The 20,571-nt window shown below is 38.7% G+C and overlaps 1 protein-coding gene across 3 annotated transcripts in view; it reads right to left on the bottom strand.

The window, feature by feature from the left end:
• CDADC1 (cytidine and dCMP deaminase domain containing 1) overlaps window positions 1–5,356 on the bottom strand; it is a 39,159-nt gene extending 33,803 nt beyond the window's left edge. Inside the window, exons 1-2 of one of the 3 annotated variants that reach the window (XM_012545274.3) lie at window positions 4,786–5,356; window positions 3,812–3,906 (exon numbers count right to left, since the gene is read on the bottom strand). In XM_012545274.3, coding sequence (XP_012400728.2) covers window positions 3,812–3,906; window positions 4,786–5,044 — 354 coding nt within the window. In that variant the 5' untranslated portion in view covers window positions 5,045–5,356. Of the gene's footprint in view, window positions 1–3,811; window positions 3,907–4,033; window positions 4,130–4,785 lie in introns of those variants that run through there. The other 2 variants (XM_003764572.4, XM_023499645.2) reach the window with 2 other exon arrangements.
• Between the last annotated feature and the right edge of the window lie 15,215 nt (window positions 5,357–20,571).

Genomic DNA, 20,571 nt, shown 5'->3' with positions numbered 1-20,571 from the left:
AGGATGTATCAGTTAATATGCATGAAGTTCATTAAGCAGGCAGCCTTCCAAAATGCAGATGTTCCATCCCTGAGGCCAGCAGGTTTGAGACAGTTTTAGGCCAGAGCTCCCTTTTCAGAAACTTGACCAGATCCTTGAAAACTCCACCCTTCCCTACGATCCTGACTTGGTGTTTGAATAATTCTTTTATGACTGCAAGCACCTGTGCTGACCAAGTCTTTATAGCCAAGTCACATCTGTGCAAAACTGTGTCCCCACCCTTTCTCACAGCCACCTTCCAACTCTCAAATTATATGAATTGTAGACCACTAACAACCACACACCTTCACACCCAAGTTAACCAAGCCAGTCCACTAGCACTTACTATTTGAAGACAGATAGTCAAAGCTGGAAGACAGGCATACGAATACACACATGGTGAACTGCTCCAATTGTTAGGGAAATGGTCAGAAATTGCACAATGCGCTTGGGCCCAGAGACCTCACTGCTAGGGATAGACCTATATAGCTCAAAAACAGATCTCACGCAACAAAACATCCACAGTGGCATTTTTTTTGTGGTAGCAAAGAACTGAAGCAAAGATTAAAAACTCATTCTACAGATGAAGAAACTGGTTTCAGGAGAGCTAAGCAGCTTGCCCAGGCCCCACAGCCAGGTCTTCCTGACCTCATCTCCCACCCAGCTAATCTCCTGGCCTTCATTATGTCTCTAGCCAAACTGAATCCCTTCTACAGCTCAGCCCTCCTCAGGATGCCCTGAGGATCCTCCCTCCAAAGTGGACCCAAGAACTCTGCATGCTCCATTTCAGGAAGGGGCCCAGCCCAGCCAGCTGCTTTCCCTATGGGGTTCCAGGGCTTTATCATGCACACTCTTCCTTCTTTTTGGGGTGTCTTCCAATTTCATTACATTGTAAGTTCTCGAGGCAGAGACTTCTCTTGCCCTCTCTGTGTCCAGAGTACTTAGCCTGGTACAGGCAGTTTGGTTCTTTATCCCCTGCACTCTGCGGCCTCTCTATATCTAACTCGGGGCTGGGGAGCCTTCTTTCCACCAAAGGCCATTTGGATATTTATGTCATTTGCCTGCCCTACCAACTTACCAACTTACAGAACTCAAGCAGTGGGAGGTGGCTTTCAGTTCACTGCCTGCTTCTGCCTTAGCAAATGATTTTGTGGGCCTTATCTGGTGATCCCTGGTCAAAACAGATGGTAGTAATAGTGAAGATGACCCGCACTGACACAGTGCTTTAAGATTTGCAAAGCACTTTCCAAAGGATCTCACTTTTTTCCTCACAACTCCTGGGACAGAGGTGCTATTATAATCCTGTTTTTCTACCTAAGGACATTCTAACAGACAAAGGCTAAAAGTGTGTCACCCAGGATCATCCAGCTAGTGAGCATTGAGGCTGGATTTGAACTCGGGATTTCCTGACTGCCAAATCCAACCCTTTACCCGCTGCATCTTCTAGTGATAGATCCAGAGATTGGGGAACAGCTAAACAAGCTCTGGTACATGAAGGTAAGTGAACACTTACATGCCATAATAAACAATGAATAAAAAGAATTCAGAGAAGGATAAAAAAAAAAACTTATTTGAATTGATGCAGGATGAAGTGAGCAGATCCAGGGAGGAAATATATGCATAATGACTACAACAACATAAGTAAAAATAATCAAAAGTCAAAATGAGTATTGTATGATAATGAAAAAGCCTGGGTCTAGACGAGAGTGGTGAACACAAACCTCGCTTGCACCTCTTCAAAGGTGCAAGGTGTGGTACACTGCCTGTTGGGAGCCTTCCTTCTGGAAGAGGACCAAAACGAAATCACTGTTACAGCGTGTGTGACCCAGGCTGATCCACACTCCGAGCGCTCTGCCATAGGTCGGACACAAACAGTCCCTCTGAACTTTGGGGGGGTGGGGGGGTGGAAGGGGCTCTAGCTTTGTGCATCTCACAGTCAGATGAGAGAGTCTGGAGGGACTGCCCTGCACCTGCATCGCTGACAGGAAGCAGAGACAGATTGCACCTCTAATACCCAGAACAATGGAAATCAAGGTCTTTGGAGCACCTAAGGATAAGTCATCTCTCTCCATGAGAAATTCCAGTCTGGCCTTGCTGAGACCTTTCTAGCACATGTAGTTCAGCAAGCACATATATGATGAATCTGGACTTTTCTCCATTCACTGTCCGCTGCAAATCCTTCTAGCACTCTAGGGAGAGAGTGCAAAGGATGCAGCACTGGACCTTGTGTCGGGAAGACCTGAGCTCAAATCCAATCTCAGACACAGCTTAGCTGTGTGGGTCACTTAGCCTCTGTTTACCCCGTAAAACAGGGAAGATAACAGTACCTACCTCCCAGGATTGTTGTGAGGATGAAATGAGATAAGATTTGAAAAGTGCTTAGCACAGTTCTGGCCCATGGTAAATGCTATATAAAAATTGTAAATTATTATTGTTATTTTGTTCTAAATGGATTTTTAAAACATTTTTTATTCTTGCCAAAGGGTGTGATATGATAAATGCTCAAAAAAGAAATGAGGCTGGCATGGCTTTATTTAGCTTTGGAAGACATTTGACTCAGAATTTAAAAATAGAATAGTGAAAGTGATGAACAACAGTCTAAGTATATTAGAGGCAAATATACCCAAAGTTCTATATGTAATGTATTACTACAAGAAGGATACTTGCTTCAGTGAAGGCTGCTATGATCTACAAAAGGTGCTCATTATATAACTCTAGACCAGGGAGGAGGAGGTAGGAAGGAAATAATATTGCTTATGAATATTATGTAATCTCCAAAAAAAAAAAAAGTCTGGATCTGTCCCCTTAATATTTGCTCATTAAAAAAACAAAACAAAACAAAACAAAACACACACACACACACCCCCCAGAGCCACAACAGTGCTTCTTCTTTCCCACCTCTTCACCTTCCAACATAGATGTGAGATTCAATGAAAGTAGCTCAAAAGAATAATAAGATTTAAATTTAAAGAATCCAATACAGCTATTCAGAGGGACTATTTGTGCCCAACCTGTAGCAGAGGATTGTGAGCTCGAATTGGTCTGATGGGCCACACACTGTAATCTGACTCTAAGGTAAAAATGTCATTTTGGTCCTCTTTTGAGAGTAAATAACCACCAAATAGCTAGTTAGTGAGACTGGTGAGGGGGAGAACTATATTTGTACATTCACTTAAGACTAGTTCAAATAAAAGTGCACATGTTAAATAAGAAAATAATCATCAAGGAAAAAGTACTAGGCAATACCAGTATATTGAATACAGATATATCTCTCCCCTATGCTGGCTTTTTGCTTGCATGTGCATTTCTAACCTTTCTAATTCTATCTAACCAGATCCAAGGAAGAAAGTGAGCATTAATCAAGTCTTTATAGACTGCTCACTATAAGCACAATACTACTACCTTACATATATCAGGGATTCAAACACATCAACTCTGCCCAGAAGGGGTTTACAATCTAAAGACGGTAAAATCAACTCAAGTTAAACAACAATGACTGAAAAAAGAAAACTAAATCAAAAGATCGGCGCAACTCCTGAATAGCAATTCTGACTGAAATGTGGCCCAACGTGCAAACTCACCATCCACGCATAAAAAAGTTTTTCACTGAAACATTCTCAGTCGCATTTACGAGCAGCAAGTATCAGAACGCATCTCAGAGGTGGTTTTAGTTTGAAACCTTAAGGTTCCTTGTAACATTACAAAGCCTGGAAGACCAGACAAATGCTAGACCAGCTTAGCCCGTGCTGGGGAAGGAAGGGTTAAACCACGTAACACGGAAAACAAGCTCCACCTGTGATTTCTGCTTTTTTTCCACTGGGGGGAAGAGCTCCATCCAGAGACTGAGCAGAGTGAAAAGGTTGACTTTGGAAAGCCTCGGTATCTGACCTACAATAAAAAAAAACAAGCACCTTAAAACGTTACTAACACTCAGGAAAACAAGCCTTTTTGGCTTGTCCAAACTGACACTGCTGATGAGCACGGAAAAAGTGTAGAGCTGCACTGCTTACCCTACCTTGGACTGCTTGGAGAGAGGAAGGGGAGGAGGAGAGGGCGGAAACGGTGCAGCCAGAGGTTTTGCACGGGGGAGCACGGAAAACTGCCGTTGCGTGTATTTGGGAAAATCAGACACTAGCAAAATTAAGAGAGAGGCTCGAGTGCGCTTGCCCACTATTCAGAGAAGATGGGGCCAGGAAGGGGCTGGAAAGAGGAGAAGACCTCGCGACAGCGATTGCGACAGTCAGGCTGGCGGCGGAGCAGGGGCGCTTCGCGGACCGAGGCGCGCCGCCGGCGCTCAGGGCTGCCGTCCCCGGCAGCAGCGACCCCCGCCGGCTGGCGCCGGGTTTGATGCTGCAGCGTCCCGCAGCCACAGCAGCCAGGAGTGACGCCGGCCGGCTCCCGCTCCCTGCGGCCAACGGAGTTAAAAACTTATCTCGGGGACCGGGCACGGGGGGAGGGGGGAGAGCTATGTTTGTCTTTATGTATATGTGCATTTACAGGCACTGGGGTGAAATGAGGGTCAGGAGGTCACAGCACAGCGCCCGCTGTCGCAGTGGGCGGGGCGAAGGTCAAAGGCTCCCCCACCTCTTTTCTAGCCCGTCCGGGTCGTGGGGAGGTGGGGACGCGGCTCCAGGAGGAAGCGGGGGGACGTACTGCGGGACAGCGGAGCCTGGCGCGCCAGAGCGCCTCAGAGAGGCTGCTGGCGACGCCGGAAGGGCGAGCCGGAGCGCTGGGTCAGGGTCACGGTCAAGGCGCCCGGGCACTCACCGGTCATACTGCCCGTCTGCGTGCTCACTGATCGCCCGGCCCCCGCGCTCTCCAGATTTTGCATCTGATCTGCTTCTTTCATCCCGAGCCCGGAGGTCTCTGCTGCCCGCGGGACTCCCCGGCGTCCGGCATGGTCCCGGCCCCCCACAGGTTCCCCTTTTCCGCCTTCTCCCAGCAACGGTAAAGCAACCGCCGCCACGGCGCCCAGAAGTGACGTCTCCACCTCTCCCTCGCCCCGCTCCCTCGCTGCCTGGCGCATCTCTGTGACGTGGCGGGGATGCCCGCGGCGCGTGGGGGCTGCCGTAGGCTGTGCGGGCGCGGGGAAGGGCGCGAAAGGGAGGGGCTGGGTTTTGCTCCATCCAACCTTCTGTCAGCTCTAGGATCAGAGATGAAAAGAATATCTGATTATTTATCTGTATAGATGGCATTTCTAAAGCCGTAGCACTTATTTTGTCCCTGAGGAATCGCGCCCAGGGTGATGCGGTATTGTATGCAAGATAAGAAGTGAGTTAAATGTTCATGTTTTTACGACTCATCATTATCATCGTTAGTAAAACCTCCCAACTAAACAATGAGTTTTGAAATTTAAAGATGAGATTAATAAAACTGTAAGCAAAAAACCCCACTCTACTAATAAAAAAGGAATCAGTTTTTTTTAAATAGCAAAACAGCTAAACTACCCAGCTGACTTGATTTTTTTTAAAGAAAAAAAAATTATATCGAAAATTAAAAACAATCGACAAAAAAATGAAGGAAATTATAAGAAACCATTTATCCAAACAACATTATAACTTAAAGAGAGAAATACTTAGGAAAAGTGTAAAATAGCCTGTTAACAAAAGAAAAAAATAGACTATCTAAATGTCAGAAAAAAAAAAAAGCTGAATTAGCCATAAGTGAACTCTCAGTTAAAAAGCAAACAAATTCCAGGGCAGGTTGGATCTGCAAGTGAATTCTATGAAACATTTAAAGAACAATTAATTCCAATACTATGTAAATTATTTGCACAATGAAAAAGAAAGTGCCTTTCTAACCTCGTTAGAAAGGCACTTTCTTTTTCATTTGTATAATATTTGTATAATTTGTATATTATTCATTTGTATAATATATTTTGATACCTAAATCCAGGAGAATCAAAGCAGAGAAAGAAAATAAGACCAATACCCTTAATGAATTTTGATGCAGAAATTTTATATAAAATAATCAAGTAGACTACAGTGATATATTGAACAATTATATACTATGATCAGATAGATTTATACCAGAAATGCAGGATTGGTTCAACATGAGGATTATATATATATATAATATATATATATGAAATATAAATGATGCGATTACATCAATAAATGCCAAAAATACCTTTGAAAAAATCCAACACCATGGGAATAAATGGCCCTTTTTAAAGTATGATAAAATGTTTAACTCTAAGAGCAACACTATATGTGTTGGAGAAGTTAGGGATCTTTCCAATAAAATCAGGATTAAAGCAAGGGCTCCCATTATTACATTGCCATTTGATATAATTCTAGAAATATGAGATAAAAAAATGAGGGAATAAGCATGGGGAAAGAAATAACAGATTTTGCAGATGTTGATATATTTACAAAACTAAAGAGTCAGCTAAAAATTAATTGAAGGAATTAGCAAAGTTTCAGGATATAAGATTAATCCACATAAAGCAATGTTCCTATATATAAAAGCAACAAAATCAAAAAAGAACTAGAATGAAAAAAAAGTCATTTAAGATACCTAAAAATTGCTGTGAAACACTTGAGAAGATTATTTCTACTAAGATTCGGCCAAGAAAAATGAATCTAATTGTACAACACTTTTTTTGTGAAAATACATATCTAAATAATTACTCAAGGACACATTGAACTAATACAATAAAAATGACAATATTACCTAAGTAATTATTCAATGCTGTGCCAAATTTCCAAAAGATATTTTATAGAACTAGGAAAAATCAATAACAAAATTCAATGGAGTAATTCATATGGTCCAGAATTTTTGGAGTAATATGATGGTGGTTCTAACTGGCTTTTTTGTCAAGGAGCAGGCCTCTCTCTTCGTTAGAGATTTGAGCAAAGAAGACAAGAATAGGGGCTGAAGAAGAGGGGGGTTTGAAGTATGGAGTAGAAGAAAGGAGGGAGCTTCAATTTTTTGCAACAAAGTAGGAGATGAGTTTCTCAGTTGAGAGGGAAGAGTGAGAAGTGGTAAGGGAATCTGAGGGAAAAAGAGGGATTACAGGGACGGCCAGATAGTCAGCCAAGGGAAAAAAAAAAAAGAATAAAGCCATGCAACAAACAGTGAGGAGTCTGTTGAAATTGGATAACATAAATTTGTAGTGATCTAAGTCTTCATAGTTGTATGTATGACTTTCTGTAGAAGTGCTTAGGAGCCTGAGAGAAGGTAAAAGGGCAGGGGTAACCCAGAGTTAGGGTTTGGGAAGGCATGACTGGCAGTGGGACTGAAGGATAGTTAAACAGTTGATTTCTGGATTTCTGACTCCAGATCCAGTGCTCTAGTAACTGACCATCTACCTGCCCAGAGGAAGTAGAATACTGTATAATACCAAATAATTAAACATTTCAATCCCAGAAAATTTAAGAGAACTAAATGTAATTGAATTGTGCTAAAGGGAAAGAAAAAACAAACAACAAAAACCTAGTCCTGATGTAGTCACAGGAAAATTTTGTCAAACTTTTAAAAAACAATATCAATATTATACAGATTATTCTCAAAATTTCAGACAAAACACTTTTGTGTTTTCTTTTAATGAGATAGGGTCCTAATACTTAAGCTAGGAAAGATAAAGTAAAGACAATCATATGTCAATAACATTAATGAATATTAATTGATTAAAAAACCCTGTCAAGTGGTCCACAGCAATTTAACCCAGAAATTATTCATCATACTTGTCTAATCCATTTGGATGTAGATTGTTTGTGAGTAGGAATTTATATTTCCAGTAGTTACTACTGTGTTAGTTATATAATAGGTACTAGAGAATACTTAGTGATTAATTAAAATAGAATTTTAAAATGAGTTGTTATGACCAGTTTTATCTATTCTAGAGCTAAAGACCTTTGTGATGACATGCACTTTTGGGGACTACAATCAATAGTAGGCCATAGGTTCCTGGTGGCCAACATAACTATATATTCTAGTTCTTTATTAATCAACACAAGCAAAAAATGTCTTTAAATGCAATTCTGTATAAAGAATTAAGATTTCCCAAGCTTAATTCTCAGAGGGCAAACTCCTAGCATCTGTTAAAACCTGGAAAGTGAAAGAGAAGTCTGAAACAAACTGCAGATTTTCCTAAATGGACCAGTCACTTTGTTAATAATAATGCTTCCAACATGAATTTATCCTTCAGGGTTTTCCACTCATTGTACTTGAAACTATCTTTAGAAAAGTAAACTTGGTGTCACATTGATTAATAAGTTGTAGGATACAAATGTTTAAAAGCAGCTAGAGATATTTTTGCTGTATATGAGAGTTCATAGTGAAAACCAGTGCCAAAGATATTTAGGAATCATAGAATTAGAGACTATATAGTCAGAAGGAAACAGAGAAGTTATCCAGTTGAACTTCCCAGGGAAAATCTCAAAGCCCCTAAACAACCTTATCAGATGATCAGATCCAGTCATTCTGGAGAGCAATTTGGAACTATGCTCAAAGGGCTATCAAACTGGGCACCCTTTGATCCAGCAGTGTTTCTACTGGACCTATATCCCAAAGAGGGAAAGGGACCCACGTGTGCAAAAATGTTTGTGGCAGCCCTATTTGTAGAGGCAAGAAACTGGAAACTGAGTGGATGCCCATCAGCTGGAAAATGGCTGAACAAGTTGTGGTATATGAATGTTATGGAATATTATTGTTCTATAAGAAACGATCAGCAGGATGATTTTAGAGAGGTCCAGAGAGATTTATATGAACTGATGCTAAGTGAAATGAGCAGAACCAGGAGATTATTGTACACAGAAACAACAAAACTATACAACGATCAATTCTGATGGACGTGGCTCTTGTCAACAATGAGATGATTCAAACCAGTTCTCTTGTTCAGTGATGAAGAGAGCCATCTACACCCAGAGAGAGAACTATGGGAACAGAGTGTGGAACACAACATAACATTCTCACTCTTTTTATTTTTGTTCACTTACATTTTGTTTTCTTACTCATTTACTTTCTGTTTTTGATCTGATTTCTCTTGTGCAGCAAGAGAATTATATAAATATGTTTATACATATTGGATTTAACATATCCAATGTTTAACATAACATGTTTAACATATTGAATTGTTTGCTATCTAGGGGAGGGGGTGGTGGGAAGGAGGAGAAAATCTGAAACACAAGGTTATGCAAGGATCAATGTTGTCAAATTATCCGTGCATATGTTTTGAAAATAAAAAGCTTAAAAAATAATAAATTTTAAAAACTAAGATGATCAGAAATCATTTCATTTACTGCCAAACTGTGATCCCAGACAGAAGGCAGAATCACATGAAATAAAGACTGCTGTCATAGACTTCTGGCCATATTGAACAGAGAGATCTGTAGCCAAAGAAAAGACTATTTATGTAGCTGAAACCATCCATTGCTTAATGAAATACAAAAATTGACTTTCAATTTTCCAAATGCTTCATATGAAAAGAATAGAAATAATGCTGTATTGTTCATCTAAAGTGAATAATTGTATCACTGGCCAGATGGCCATTTCTGAAGGAAAGCAACCCTTATCAGTTACCACTCACTCTTTTTTTCCCCCCATCACACTCCTGCCCAAGAACTTTCAATTAAATGCTGGATATGTTAGCTGGGTGATTGTTATATGCCTCTGAAAGGAGATTTAATGTGTGTACTATGTATCAGAATAATGTTCACTGGTTTAAAAAAATGACAGATCTCCCTAAAGCAGACTAATGTAGGGAAATTCAATCTGCTTTAATGAAAAGTTCTGAACAAAAAGAAATGGAAGGATAAAATGGAAATCTCAGCATGTCACCCCAATTCTATTGATCATAGTGAATTAAGATTACTTAAGTATGAAACAAGACAACAAACAAACAAAAATGGCAAAGATCTATCAAATTTTTTGAAATAAACTATTCCCTACTAATGACATTGGAAACTGCACATTGGAACTCTAATGTGGCAGAAAAGAAACAAAGATGGGAAAAAAAGTTGAACTAGACTGAATAAACACACAAAAAGTTTGTATCTGAATATATATAAATGTATATTTATATATAGACCAACTATACTTAAAAGAAATATATGCTAGAGGCAACACAGTTTTGAGGGATCAATTCTCAAGTATAGTGCAGTACTTGACATATAGAAGGCACTTCAAAAAACACTTATGAACTGACTATCAGAAAAAAGACTATATTTGAGGGAGAAAATTACAACAAAAGGTGACAGAAAATCTCAATAAATACTGACCTGTCTATTTTCTCATCTCTACAAAAACTTTATGAAAATAATTTATATATGTGTGGTAGATACCCTTAATGAAAATATGAGAAAGGAACTAGAATAGGTAATATATAACTGACTGAACGATATAGAGAATACAAGATCCTACTGTACTTTTTGTTTGTTGACTTTTAAAAATTTGAATCCACAGTACAAAATATACCCCCAAAAGTGTCTCCCATGCACATGTTGAGATCATAGGAGGTTCCTTGATAAATGCAACAATATAAATCACTTTGATAATTTTCTGATCATTCATATCAAGCAAAGCATCAAGGAAGGCATAATTAACAAAGATATTTGCCATCTGTTGTAGAGAATGCCCAGAACAAAATCCAAATGGAAAAAATTCCACAGAATTCTGTCTGAAGATGGTTGGTTGATGTTGTCTTCGCTCTCAGAGGACCAAAATGCTATCACTATGTTAAGAGTCAAGTTAATGTGTCTTACTGTGGCTGTTCAATAGTACCTATAAACATTTGGCTGAATTGTCTAGCTTTATGCATCTTGAGTTTCTTCTGAAGTAATTCAGTTCTTATAAGCATAGCACCTTCCCCAGTGAGGGTATGCCATGTTAGGCAGTCCCAGTATCTCCCATGTCATACAATCAATTCTAAAATTGTTAAGCGAGACCTTGAGAATGTCATTGTATCATTTTTTCTGACCATCTTTTGAGTACTTGTGTGAGTTCTCTATAAAATAATCTTTTGGGCAAGTGTGCATTTGATATTTGAACAGTGTTGTTGATATTATTTTGCTGATTACATCAAGCCTTTAAACACAAAACACATCAAAACTTCTAAATCACTGAAAAAGAATTCAATCTGTCTAGTCAAGAAAAATCAAGGGGATAAAGATTACCTACTTTCAGACTATACGCAATTAGATAGAAAGCCCATATATACTAGATGTATGTCTTTAATAGATACTGTAGAAGGAGAGAGAACTGGATCTATAGTTAAACAGGAGGAAGAAATGTTATAGAATCATATAATTAATAATGAATTATAAGCATGAAACTGTGCAAAGACTATCATCAAAGAATAGAATGACAAGAAAAGGAAGACTTCTCATGTAGCAAAAGCAACAGATAACAGATGAACAATCCACATGCTGCACTGGTACCATATAATGTTAGAAGATCTAAACACAGCATTGGATAGAATTCCTGAGCTAGAATTACAGAGTGAAATATACAGAAGTCACATAAGATGAAGCATGCTTGGGTTACCGGCTGTAACAAGGAAGGGAATACCCTCACTGAGAAAGCATAAACTTTGTGAAATACTGAAATGTAAGTATGTTTAGTAACAAAGCTAACAGAAACAAGTTAAAAGAGTGTACAGGGCTAGATATTTTGGAGCACTGATAATCTGTGTGTGAAGAAAGGAATAAGAAAAATTTATGATTAGATCATTCACTGAACAAAAAATACTATTGCTGAAGTTTTTCACTTCTTCCTCCACTTGTCCTATTCAAATCCTACCTATCCTGTAAGACCCATTTTGAGTTCTATCCCTTCCATGCATTCTTCTGAGCCCATACCAGCTTACAACAATCATTTCCTCTTTTTAACTTTAATATCGACTGTCTCTTCTTATATTTTCCCTCAAGCTCGCTCTTCTTTCATATTTCTTTATTTCTATTGAAGGCATTACCATCACCATCTTAGCCACACAGGTTCACAATCTTCATGTTATCCTTAAATAACCCATATATCCAACTGCCAAATCTTAACATTTCTACATTCACAACATCTCTCACAGCTATCTCCTTTTTTCCCCTCAAACAGATCTAAGTTCAAACACCTAAGTTCAAGCCCTTATCACTTTCATTTTGACCATTGTGGTCTAACTGGTTTTCCTATTTCAATTCTTTCCCACTTGAGTCCATCTCCACACAGCTGCCAAAGTGATATTCCTAAAATATAAGCCTGAGTCCAGATGACCATTACCTCTCAACTGGACTGTTACAGCAGCTTCCTTGTTGGCTTTCCGGATCAGTACTCTGCCTGGTACCTTTTCTAGGTCTTTGTGGAGATTTCAGTCTTTCCTCCTCCCCAATCCATCTTCCACATGCCTCAAATGATATGGTCACAGAATCAGTCAGTCCTACAGTCTTATAGTTAGGCCTATAATATAAATTGCAATCTGAAGAGTAAGTGTAGAGAGAATTTTCCTGCAGTCATGTGCTGTGTGAATAATGCCTTATTCCAGAGTATTCTAGGGTTTTGGCCATTGTGTGAAAGATATCCGATGGGAAAAAAGAAAAGAAAAACTGCTGAATATTGACAACAAAAGGTTGTTGTGCACACAGGAACCATCTTTTGATCAGCTGAGAAAATCTCCTGGCCTCCAATCCTCGGGCCTAGATGTCAGCACGGCAGGCCATTCCACAGTTTAACAGTCCAGTAGTGGAGAGTAAGCATTTGACAGTTGGAGCCAGAAGTGGAGAGACCAGACACTTGGGAAGGAATAACTTTTGGTGGGAGGAGACTTTCTTTCCTCTCCTCACCTCATTGGCTGTGTTATCAATGTCAATGAGGAGATTGGACCAATAGGAGGCAATACAACCACATGAAGCAAAAGGGCATACCAGATTCATATAGACAGAGAGAAATGCTTCTGATGCTAATTACATTTTGGACTTTTTAATATTTGTATCAATTGAAATGGGAAGATGGAAACATCCTGTTTTATTCTTGACAATGATTTATGTGGGAAAAGTGGATTATATATGAAACTGAGAATATCTGTTATGTATAGTTTCCTTTTAAAGAAAGAATACAATTAATTCAACAAGTCAAACATGTATTTATTAAATACTTACTGTATGCTAGATATGATGCCGAATGCCGGAGACATAAAAACAAGCAAAACAACTGTCCCTTACCTTAAGGAGCATACATTCTAAGATAGAAGACAGTTCTGATAGAAGACAATAAATAAAAGGAAGCTAAAAGCAGGGATGGGAGGGAGGAGGAAGGGACCCTCACAGAGTATGGTGGCAAAATTTAGAGAATAAAGGGTAATTGGTCTAGTCTTTTTCTCAAAATGGGAGTTTCAGGAGGAATTCACCAATAGGAGAAAACCACAAGAACAGAGAGAGAAAGCAGATTCCATGTCATTGCTTCATTATTAAAATGATTAGTCTGACAGTAGTCAACAACTATAATAATCTAGTGTTTGATAAACTCAAAGTTTCCAACTTCTGGGATAAGAATTCAATATTTGACAGAAATTATTAGAAAAACTGGAAAACAGTGTGGCAGAAACAAGGATTGACCAACACCTAATACTCTAGATCAAGATAAAGTTGAAATGGATTCATGATTTATATATAATGGGTAACACTATAAGCAAATTAGGAGAACAAAGGTGAGTCTACCTCTCAGATTTGTGAAAAAGGAAGGAATTTATGGCCAAAGAAGAATTAAAGAATATTATAAAATGCAAAATGTATAATTTTGATTATATTAAATTAAAAAGTGTTTGTACAAACAAAACCAATGCAGCCCAGATTAGAAGGGAAGCAGAAAACTGAAGGAAAACATTACATCCAAGGGTTCTAATAAAGGCCTCATTTCTAAAATATATAGAGAATTGACTCATATTTGTAAGAATACAAGACATTCCCCAATTGATAGTCAAAGGATATGAACAAATAATTTTCAGATAAATTAAAGCCATTTCTACTCATATGAAAAAAACATTCTAAATCACTATTGATTACAGAAATGCAAATTAAGACAACTCTGAGGTACCACTACACACCTCTCAGATTGGTTAAGATAAAAGGAAAAGATAATGATGAATGTTGGAGGGGATGTAAGAAAAGTGGGACAATAATACATTGTTGGTGGAGTTGTGAACTGATCCAACCATTCTGAAGAACATTTGGTATTATGCCCAAAGGACTAGCAAACTGTGCCTAACCTTTGATCCAGTAGTGTTTCTATTGGGCTTATATCCTAAAGAGATTATAAAGGAGGGAAAAAGACCCACATGTGCAAACATGACTGTGGCAACCCCTTTTGTAGGGACAAGAAACTGGAAACTGAGTGGATGCTCATCAGTTGGAGAATGGCTGAATAAGTTATGGTATATTATTTTTCCATAAGAAACAATCAGCAGGATGATTTCAGAGAGGCCTGGAGAGACTTACATGAACTGATGGTGAGTGAAGTGAGCAGAACCAGGAGAAATTGTACACAGTCAACAAGATTATGTGATGATCAATAGTGACAGATATGGTTCTTTTCATCAGCTAGGTGATTCCAATAGGCTTGTGATGGAGAGAGCCATCTGCATTCAGAGGGAGGACTATGAGGACTGAGTGTGGATCACAACATAGTCTTTTTTATCTTTGTTGTTGTTTGTTGGCTTGTTTTTTCTTTCTCATTCTTTTCCTTTCTGATCTGATTTTTCTTGCACAGCATGATAATTGTGGAAATATGTTTAGAAGAATTGCACATGTTGGACTACTTGCTGTCTAGGAGAGGGAGAAGGTAGAGAGAAAAGGAGAAAAGTTTGGAACACAGGGTTTTTGTCCGGGTGGATGTTGAAAACTATCTTTGTATGTATTTTGAAAAATAAAAAGCTATTGTTATTAAAAAGACTAAAATAATAAATAAAATGATTTAAATATAAAAAATGATTAGTTTGTACCCACAGAATGAGCTACTCAATCCACAAACATATTAAGCCTCTACTATGTGCCAGGCTCTGTGTTAATGACAGATGAGAGATGAATAGCAGGGTCATAAGAAAATTAAAACATGTCTTTTGAGAAAAGCTCCAGGAGCATTAGCTCAGCATAGGAAAAGCAGCTGAGTAGCACATGACCAAAACAGGAAGAGAAATATCAAACAGAAGCTTCAGTGGGTAATACAAGCTGTCAAGATGGAATGGAATAGTTGTTTAGGGAGTTGAATGTTAGTAATTAGAAGTAGCTGGTTGATGGAAGTTGAAGGCATGAGAAAATTTATAACCAAAATGCATCCTTAAGCATATACCATCTCAGGAATGTTCCCTTTTGAAATATGTAAAAGATTTTTGTTCCTTTATATGAGGGGGTTTCCTTTGTTATTTCATGACAAATAGCATGGCATCTTGCCTTCGTGTCACCTCCAGCCTTGTCTCTGGCCCTTTTCCAGTTGGACCATCCATCAAGATCTTCCCAGGTCATTCATCTACTTCAAGCCATCTTCAGGGACAGATTCTAGCCAGCAGCTTTTTGGATTCTATTCTTATTCCTAGGGACTTCTTCACTTACACTGACACTTTCTTCTTTCCTTGCAGACTCCCTTGGTCCACATATGAACCTGTTCCTGCCATCTGTAAAATGGGCCTCTCAGGACTTGACATTATCAATTGCCACAAAGTTGGATTTTGATGAAGGACTTGAATAGTCTAATCACTTGCGTCTCTCAATGGACTTCTCTTCAACCACTGATAGTCTGCCTGGACTTACTCTTCCATGGTTAGCATGCTCCTACCCACATATTCTCCCAACCCAATGATTCTGAATCTCCAGCTGCTGGCATATAAACCCCACTTCCCTCCCCAGTTACTGCCTCTGTTTTTCTTGTCCTCATTAACCTACCCCCAGCCCCGTTATCCCATACTAGTTCTGCCCACCCCTTCTACCATTCTCTCTGGAGTGTCTATTTCATAAACGATCCTCCCATGCAAGTTGGTGGTTTGGCTAAAAGTCCTGTAACTACTGTGTTATACATGTAGAGGTAAGGGGAAGGGGGATGACTACTTCTTATCTGAGAACACAGCCATGACACTGCACATCTGCGTGGAGATTTCCCCAGAGATAGTTAGAGGACTTTGATGTTGAGAAAAGAAAACTCACTCTTTTGAATGGCAAACAGAAGATCTTCTTGGAGCTGCAGATATGTAGGAAATTGCTCCTCAACGTGTCCCCTGACTCTGAGCACTTGCAACCCTGGAAACTACTAAGAGTGGATTTCCCTTGGTGAGATTGTTCTCTATCCTTGATTAAGAAAAGATCTTATCTTATCCTCAGTTGAAGAGCTTCTATACTCTTGTATATTTTTTGGTTAATTCTAATCTGTACAATTTCCTCAATTTCTATTTACTTTGATAAAGAGGTATAAAAGCTATTCAGGGTGGTCTTTTGTGTAACTAATGTTTGGTGATGGGGAGTTAAGCTGGCTACAATAGTAAGCTAAGTATTATCTGCCCTTCAATGCGGCAAAATTGTGTTTATCCTGGGCCTCTCAATATTTTATGCTTAGATAACCAATATTTGAATTGTGTTGGATAGGTATAATTCTAATTTAGGCAAATTCTATTTTTCTCTACAGGTTCCTTCCCTGCTGTCTGTCCATGTCTTCCCTATCTTTAAACAATCCTTAGTTGATCTGACCACTCTTGTTATTCTGTACCTTAATTCTTAGAAAAAGCCATCTATACTTAGTAACTCCATTTTCTCTCCACTTATTCGCTTCGAAACCTTTTGAAATCTGGTTTCTGATCTGATCACTTAACAGAAACCCCTCCCTCCAAAATTACAAGTGATTTCTTAATGGCCTAATCTAACAGTCTTTTCTCAATTTTCATCCTTCTTGACTACTCTGCAGTCAATGACATTGCTGATTGTCATCTCCTGAATATTTTCCTCTCTCTAGATTCACCAAGAAAACACAGGTTCAACATCAACCAGCACCACACCATCCCTATGTGAAACCATCAGCTATAGTAAACGGTGAAGATTTGAATGCTGTGGATGAGTTCTCTTACTTTGGTAGTATGCTTTCTAGGGATGTCCACACTGATAATGAGACTGACACATGCATTGCCAGATCTGGGTCAGTGTTTGGGGAAAGTCTGGGAGTAGAGAGAGATTAGACTGACTACCAAACAGGGCTATTGTGCCGACCTCATTGTTGTATGTATGGAAAGTACACCAGCTCTGTGCCAGGAAACTGAAACACTTCCATTTAAATTGTCTTAGGAAGATTCTGAAGATCACCTGGAAGAACAAGATCTCAGACGCTGAGGTCCTTTTTCAAAACTAACCCACCAAGCATTCCAACTCTAGTGCAGAGAGCACAGCTCCATTGGGCTGGCCACATTGTTCGAATGCCAAATGTACACCTGCCAAAAAATGTCTTTTATGGAGAACTCAAACAGAGCAAACTGTGGTTAGAAGGTGGTATAAGGACACTCTCTTGGTATCTCTTAAGAACTTAAGAATTGATTGTATGACATGAAAAATTAGAGAATCTACCCCAAATGTTCATAGGGACTATTTGTGTCTGACCTGGGGCAGAGCATTCTGAGCCCATAATGGTCTGATCAGTAAGTGAGACATATTTAACTTGCCTCTAACATAGTGATGTCATTTTGTCCTCTTCAAGAACAAAGGATAACAGCCAAGTTATTGTGACAATGATCTTTCCTGGTTCTTCTCCAGTCAATTTGTTCTCTCTCTCTTTGCAGAACCTTCTTCTCGGTCACACTCTTTAACTGCTGGTATTCCCTAAAGCTCTGTGTCTCTTCTTCCTCTAGGTCTCATCACAATATCTCTCATATATGTCCTTTTCTCTCTACAGCCATCATCCAAGTACAAGTTCTTCTCTCTTCTTGTCTGGACTATTGCAATAATATTCTAATTATTCTCTCTGTCTCAAGTCTCTTCCCACTCCAGTTCATCCTCCAGTTAGCGGTCAAAGTAATTTTCCTGAAGTATATGACAATGTAACCTACCCTCAATAGCTCTCTATTACCTCCAGTTTCAAGTATAAATTCCTGTTAAGCATTTAAAGTTCTTCATAACCTAACACTTTCCCATATTTCCAGTCTTCTTATACTTTACTCTCCTTCAAAAAACTCTACAATCTAGGTACACTGACTTTTTTGCCATTCTTCATGAAGCTTCATCTCTGCTCACTCACTGAATTTGCATTTACCACTGCAAGGTCTAGAATGCTCTCCTTCCTCATCTGTAGTTCCTCGCTTCCCTGGTGTAAGGAATCCTAGTGAGTAAGGAGCCTTAAGAAAGTCTCAGCCATGTCTTTTGTTTAACTTTTTGCTGAGAACATGAGAACCTCTTTGCAGTTATGTGATGGAACGCCAGGAAAGCACAAAGAAGTTGAAAGGCCATTCCCCTGGTGCATTAATCAATTAATAAGTATCCTTTGGTTTACCCAAAAAACCTGGCCAGTTCCTTTAGTAACCACAGTTTACTCCTGAACATAGTTTACTTCCTAAAAGAATGGATAAAAATTTTCCTTGGTAGGTCTCTTGTAATGGAGCATCCTGTACTTGGAAGGCTGCTACATCTTAAGAGTCACATATCAAATGAGTATATTTAACATAGAGTCGCTTTTGTTTTCAACCTATAAAAACCCTATAGGGAATATAGGACTTTAAGGATTTGGGCTAGGAAGTCTTGTACAAACTTGCCTAGCAATAGCTCCTACTAGAGACTTTGAATAGCTGTGATCATGAGTCCTCCCAGCCAAGGAATTCAGGTGTTGGTGCTTCTTCAGAGTGGTGATGATGATGTTGTTTGTTTTAGTGGCTATTGTGTTTGTTAATTGTGTGTTACTTTTGTGCTGAGTTTCCTCTTCCTTTAAGGTTTTTTAAAATCAAGTTTCTGGTCAGTAATAAACTTGTACCCACCCTCTTTAAGATTATGTCTGCTGAATGCAAATTCTGAACCTAGATTAATTTTACATCTGACTTCTTTCAGAACTCAGCTCAGATCCTCCTGTCTATAGATTTCTTCTATTCTCTCACTGCTAGGGTCTTGGCTCTGAGATTACCTTTCATATACCCTATGTATATTTTGTGTATAATTTTTACATGTTCTATCACTTGCCTTATGGATGGGGGAGGGATTGGAGGAAGAAAGAAAATTTGGAGCTCTATTTTTTATTTTTATTAAAGCTTTTTAATTTTCAAAAGATATATATGGATAATTTTTCAACATTAAAAAAACCCTGTGTCCCAATTCCTGCCCCCCATCTTCTCCCTTAGATAACAAGTGATCCAATATATGTTAAACATGATAAAAATATATGTTAGGTCCAATATATGCATACATATTTATACAATTACCTTGCTGCACAAGAAATATCAAATAAAAAAGGAAAAAAATGAGAAAGAAAATAAAATGCAAACAAAAACAAATGCTATGCACACTCAGTTGTGATCCACACTCAGTTCCCATATTTCTCTCTCTGTTTTTTTTTTAAATTGTTTAAAATGATTTAGTTACAGATTCTTTCCATTAGAATATGAGCTTCTTGAGGGGTAGGACAGTGTTTTTGCTTTCTTTATATTGTGGACTTAACACAATGTCTCAAATATAGATACACTTAAATGCCTGTAGATTGGCTGACTGATGCAAGGGTAGCCTTGGGAATCGGGAAGGTTTGGATTTAAGTGTGACAGCTCTTGATAGATACTGTCTATGTGACCTTGGGCAAGTCCTTTATCCACTCAGGTTCCAAGCAATGTTCTATGACTATTTTAAACTGTATGGCAATTCTGATCAACATTGTTTGAGATTTATCCATTAGTTGGATAATTATAGAGGGCTAGAACTCTGAAAAGGTGTACTTGAATCAAGGACAGCTTGTATTTAAGCACCTACTCAGTGTAAGATAATGGTTCTCTAAACATATCCTTAATGTGATGGTGATGTAATGAGCAGTTGGCACATGCTCAGTTGTTGTAGTGATATAATCATACAGCCCCGGACACAGAGAAGATTCGGGACTCCATCTTTGACCAGCCTCTCCTGCCTTCATCACTTCTCCACCTAAAGACCAAGGCCCATCCTGAGACCCTCCAGAGAGCTAGCCTGAACATTACAGTTAATTCCTTTTATCAATTAAAGTCATAGATTGAATAGAAAAAAAAATACTATTCCATGCTAATTAAAACATTTGCTGTTTGATTTATTGTTCCTGGTCCCCAGGTAGAGACTGCATTGAATGATGGTGGGACAGAGCCATGGACTCCTACCACTAAATGCAAATCATAAAACAATCCAATTTGCAATGGAAAAATTAAACAATCAAGAAATAAGACAATTAAAATAAGGCTGTTCTTATTCCATGAAGCCTTTGGGGGAAAAACGACAAAACATCTGGAATAACATAAAAGTTTTTTTTAACTCTTTTATAAGAACACTATCTCATAATTTTGATTATATTAAATTTTAAAGGTTTTGCACAAACAAAACAAATTCAACCAAGATTAGAAAGGAAACGGAAAGTTGGGAAACTTTATGACAAGAATCTCTGACAAAA

Source organism: Sarcophilus harrisii, chromosome 3, assembly GCF_902635505.1.
Source record: "Sarcophilus harrisii chromosome 3, mSarHar1.11, whole genome shotgun sequence".
NCBI classification, from domain to species: Eukaryota; Metazoa; Chordata; class Mammalia; order Dasyuromorphia; family Dasyuridae; genus Sarcophilus; species Sarcophilus harrisii.
The sequence above is the reverse complement of the archived record's forward strand: the minus strand, read 5'-3'. Positions and strand labels throughout refer to the sequence as shown.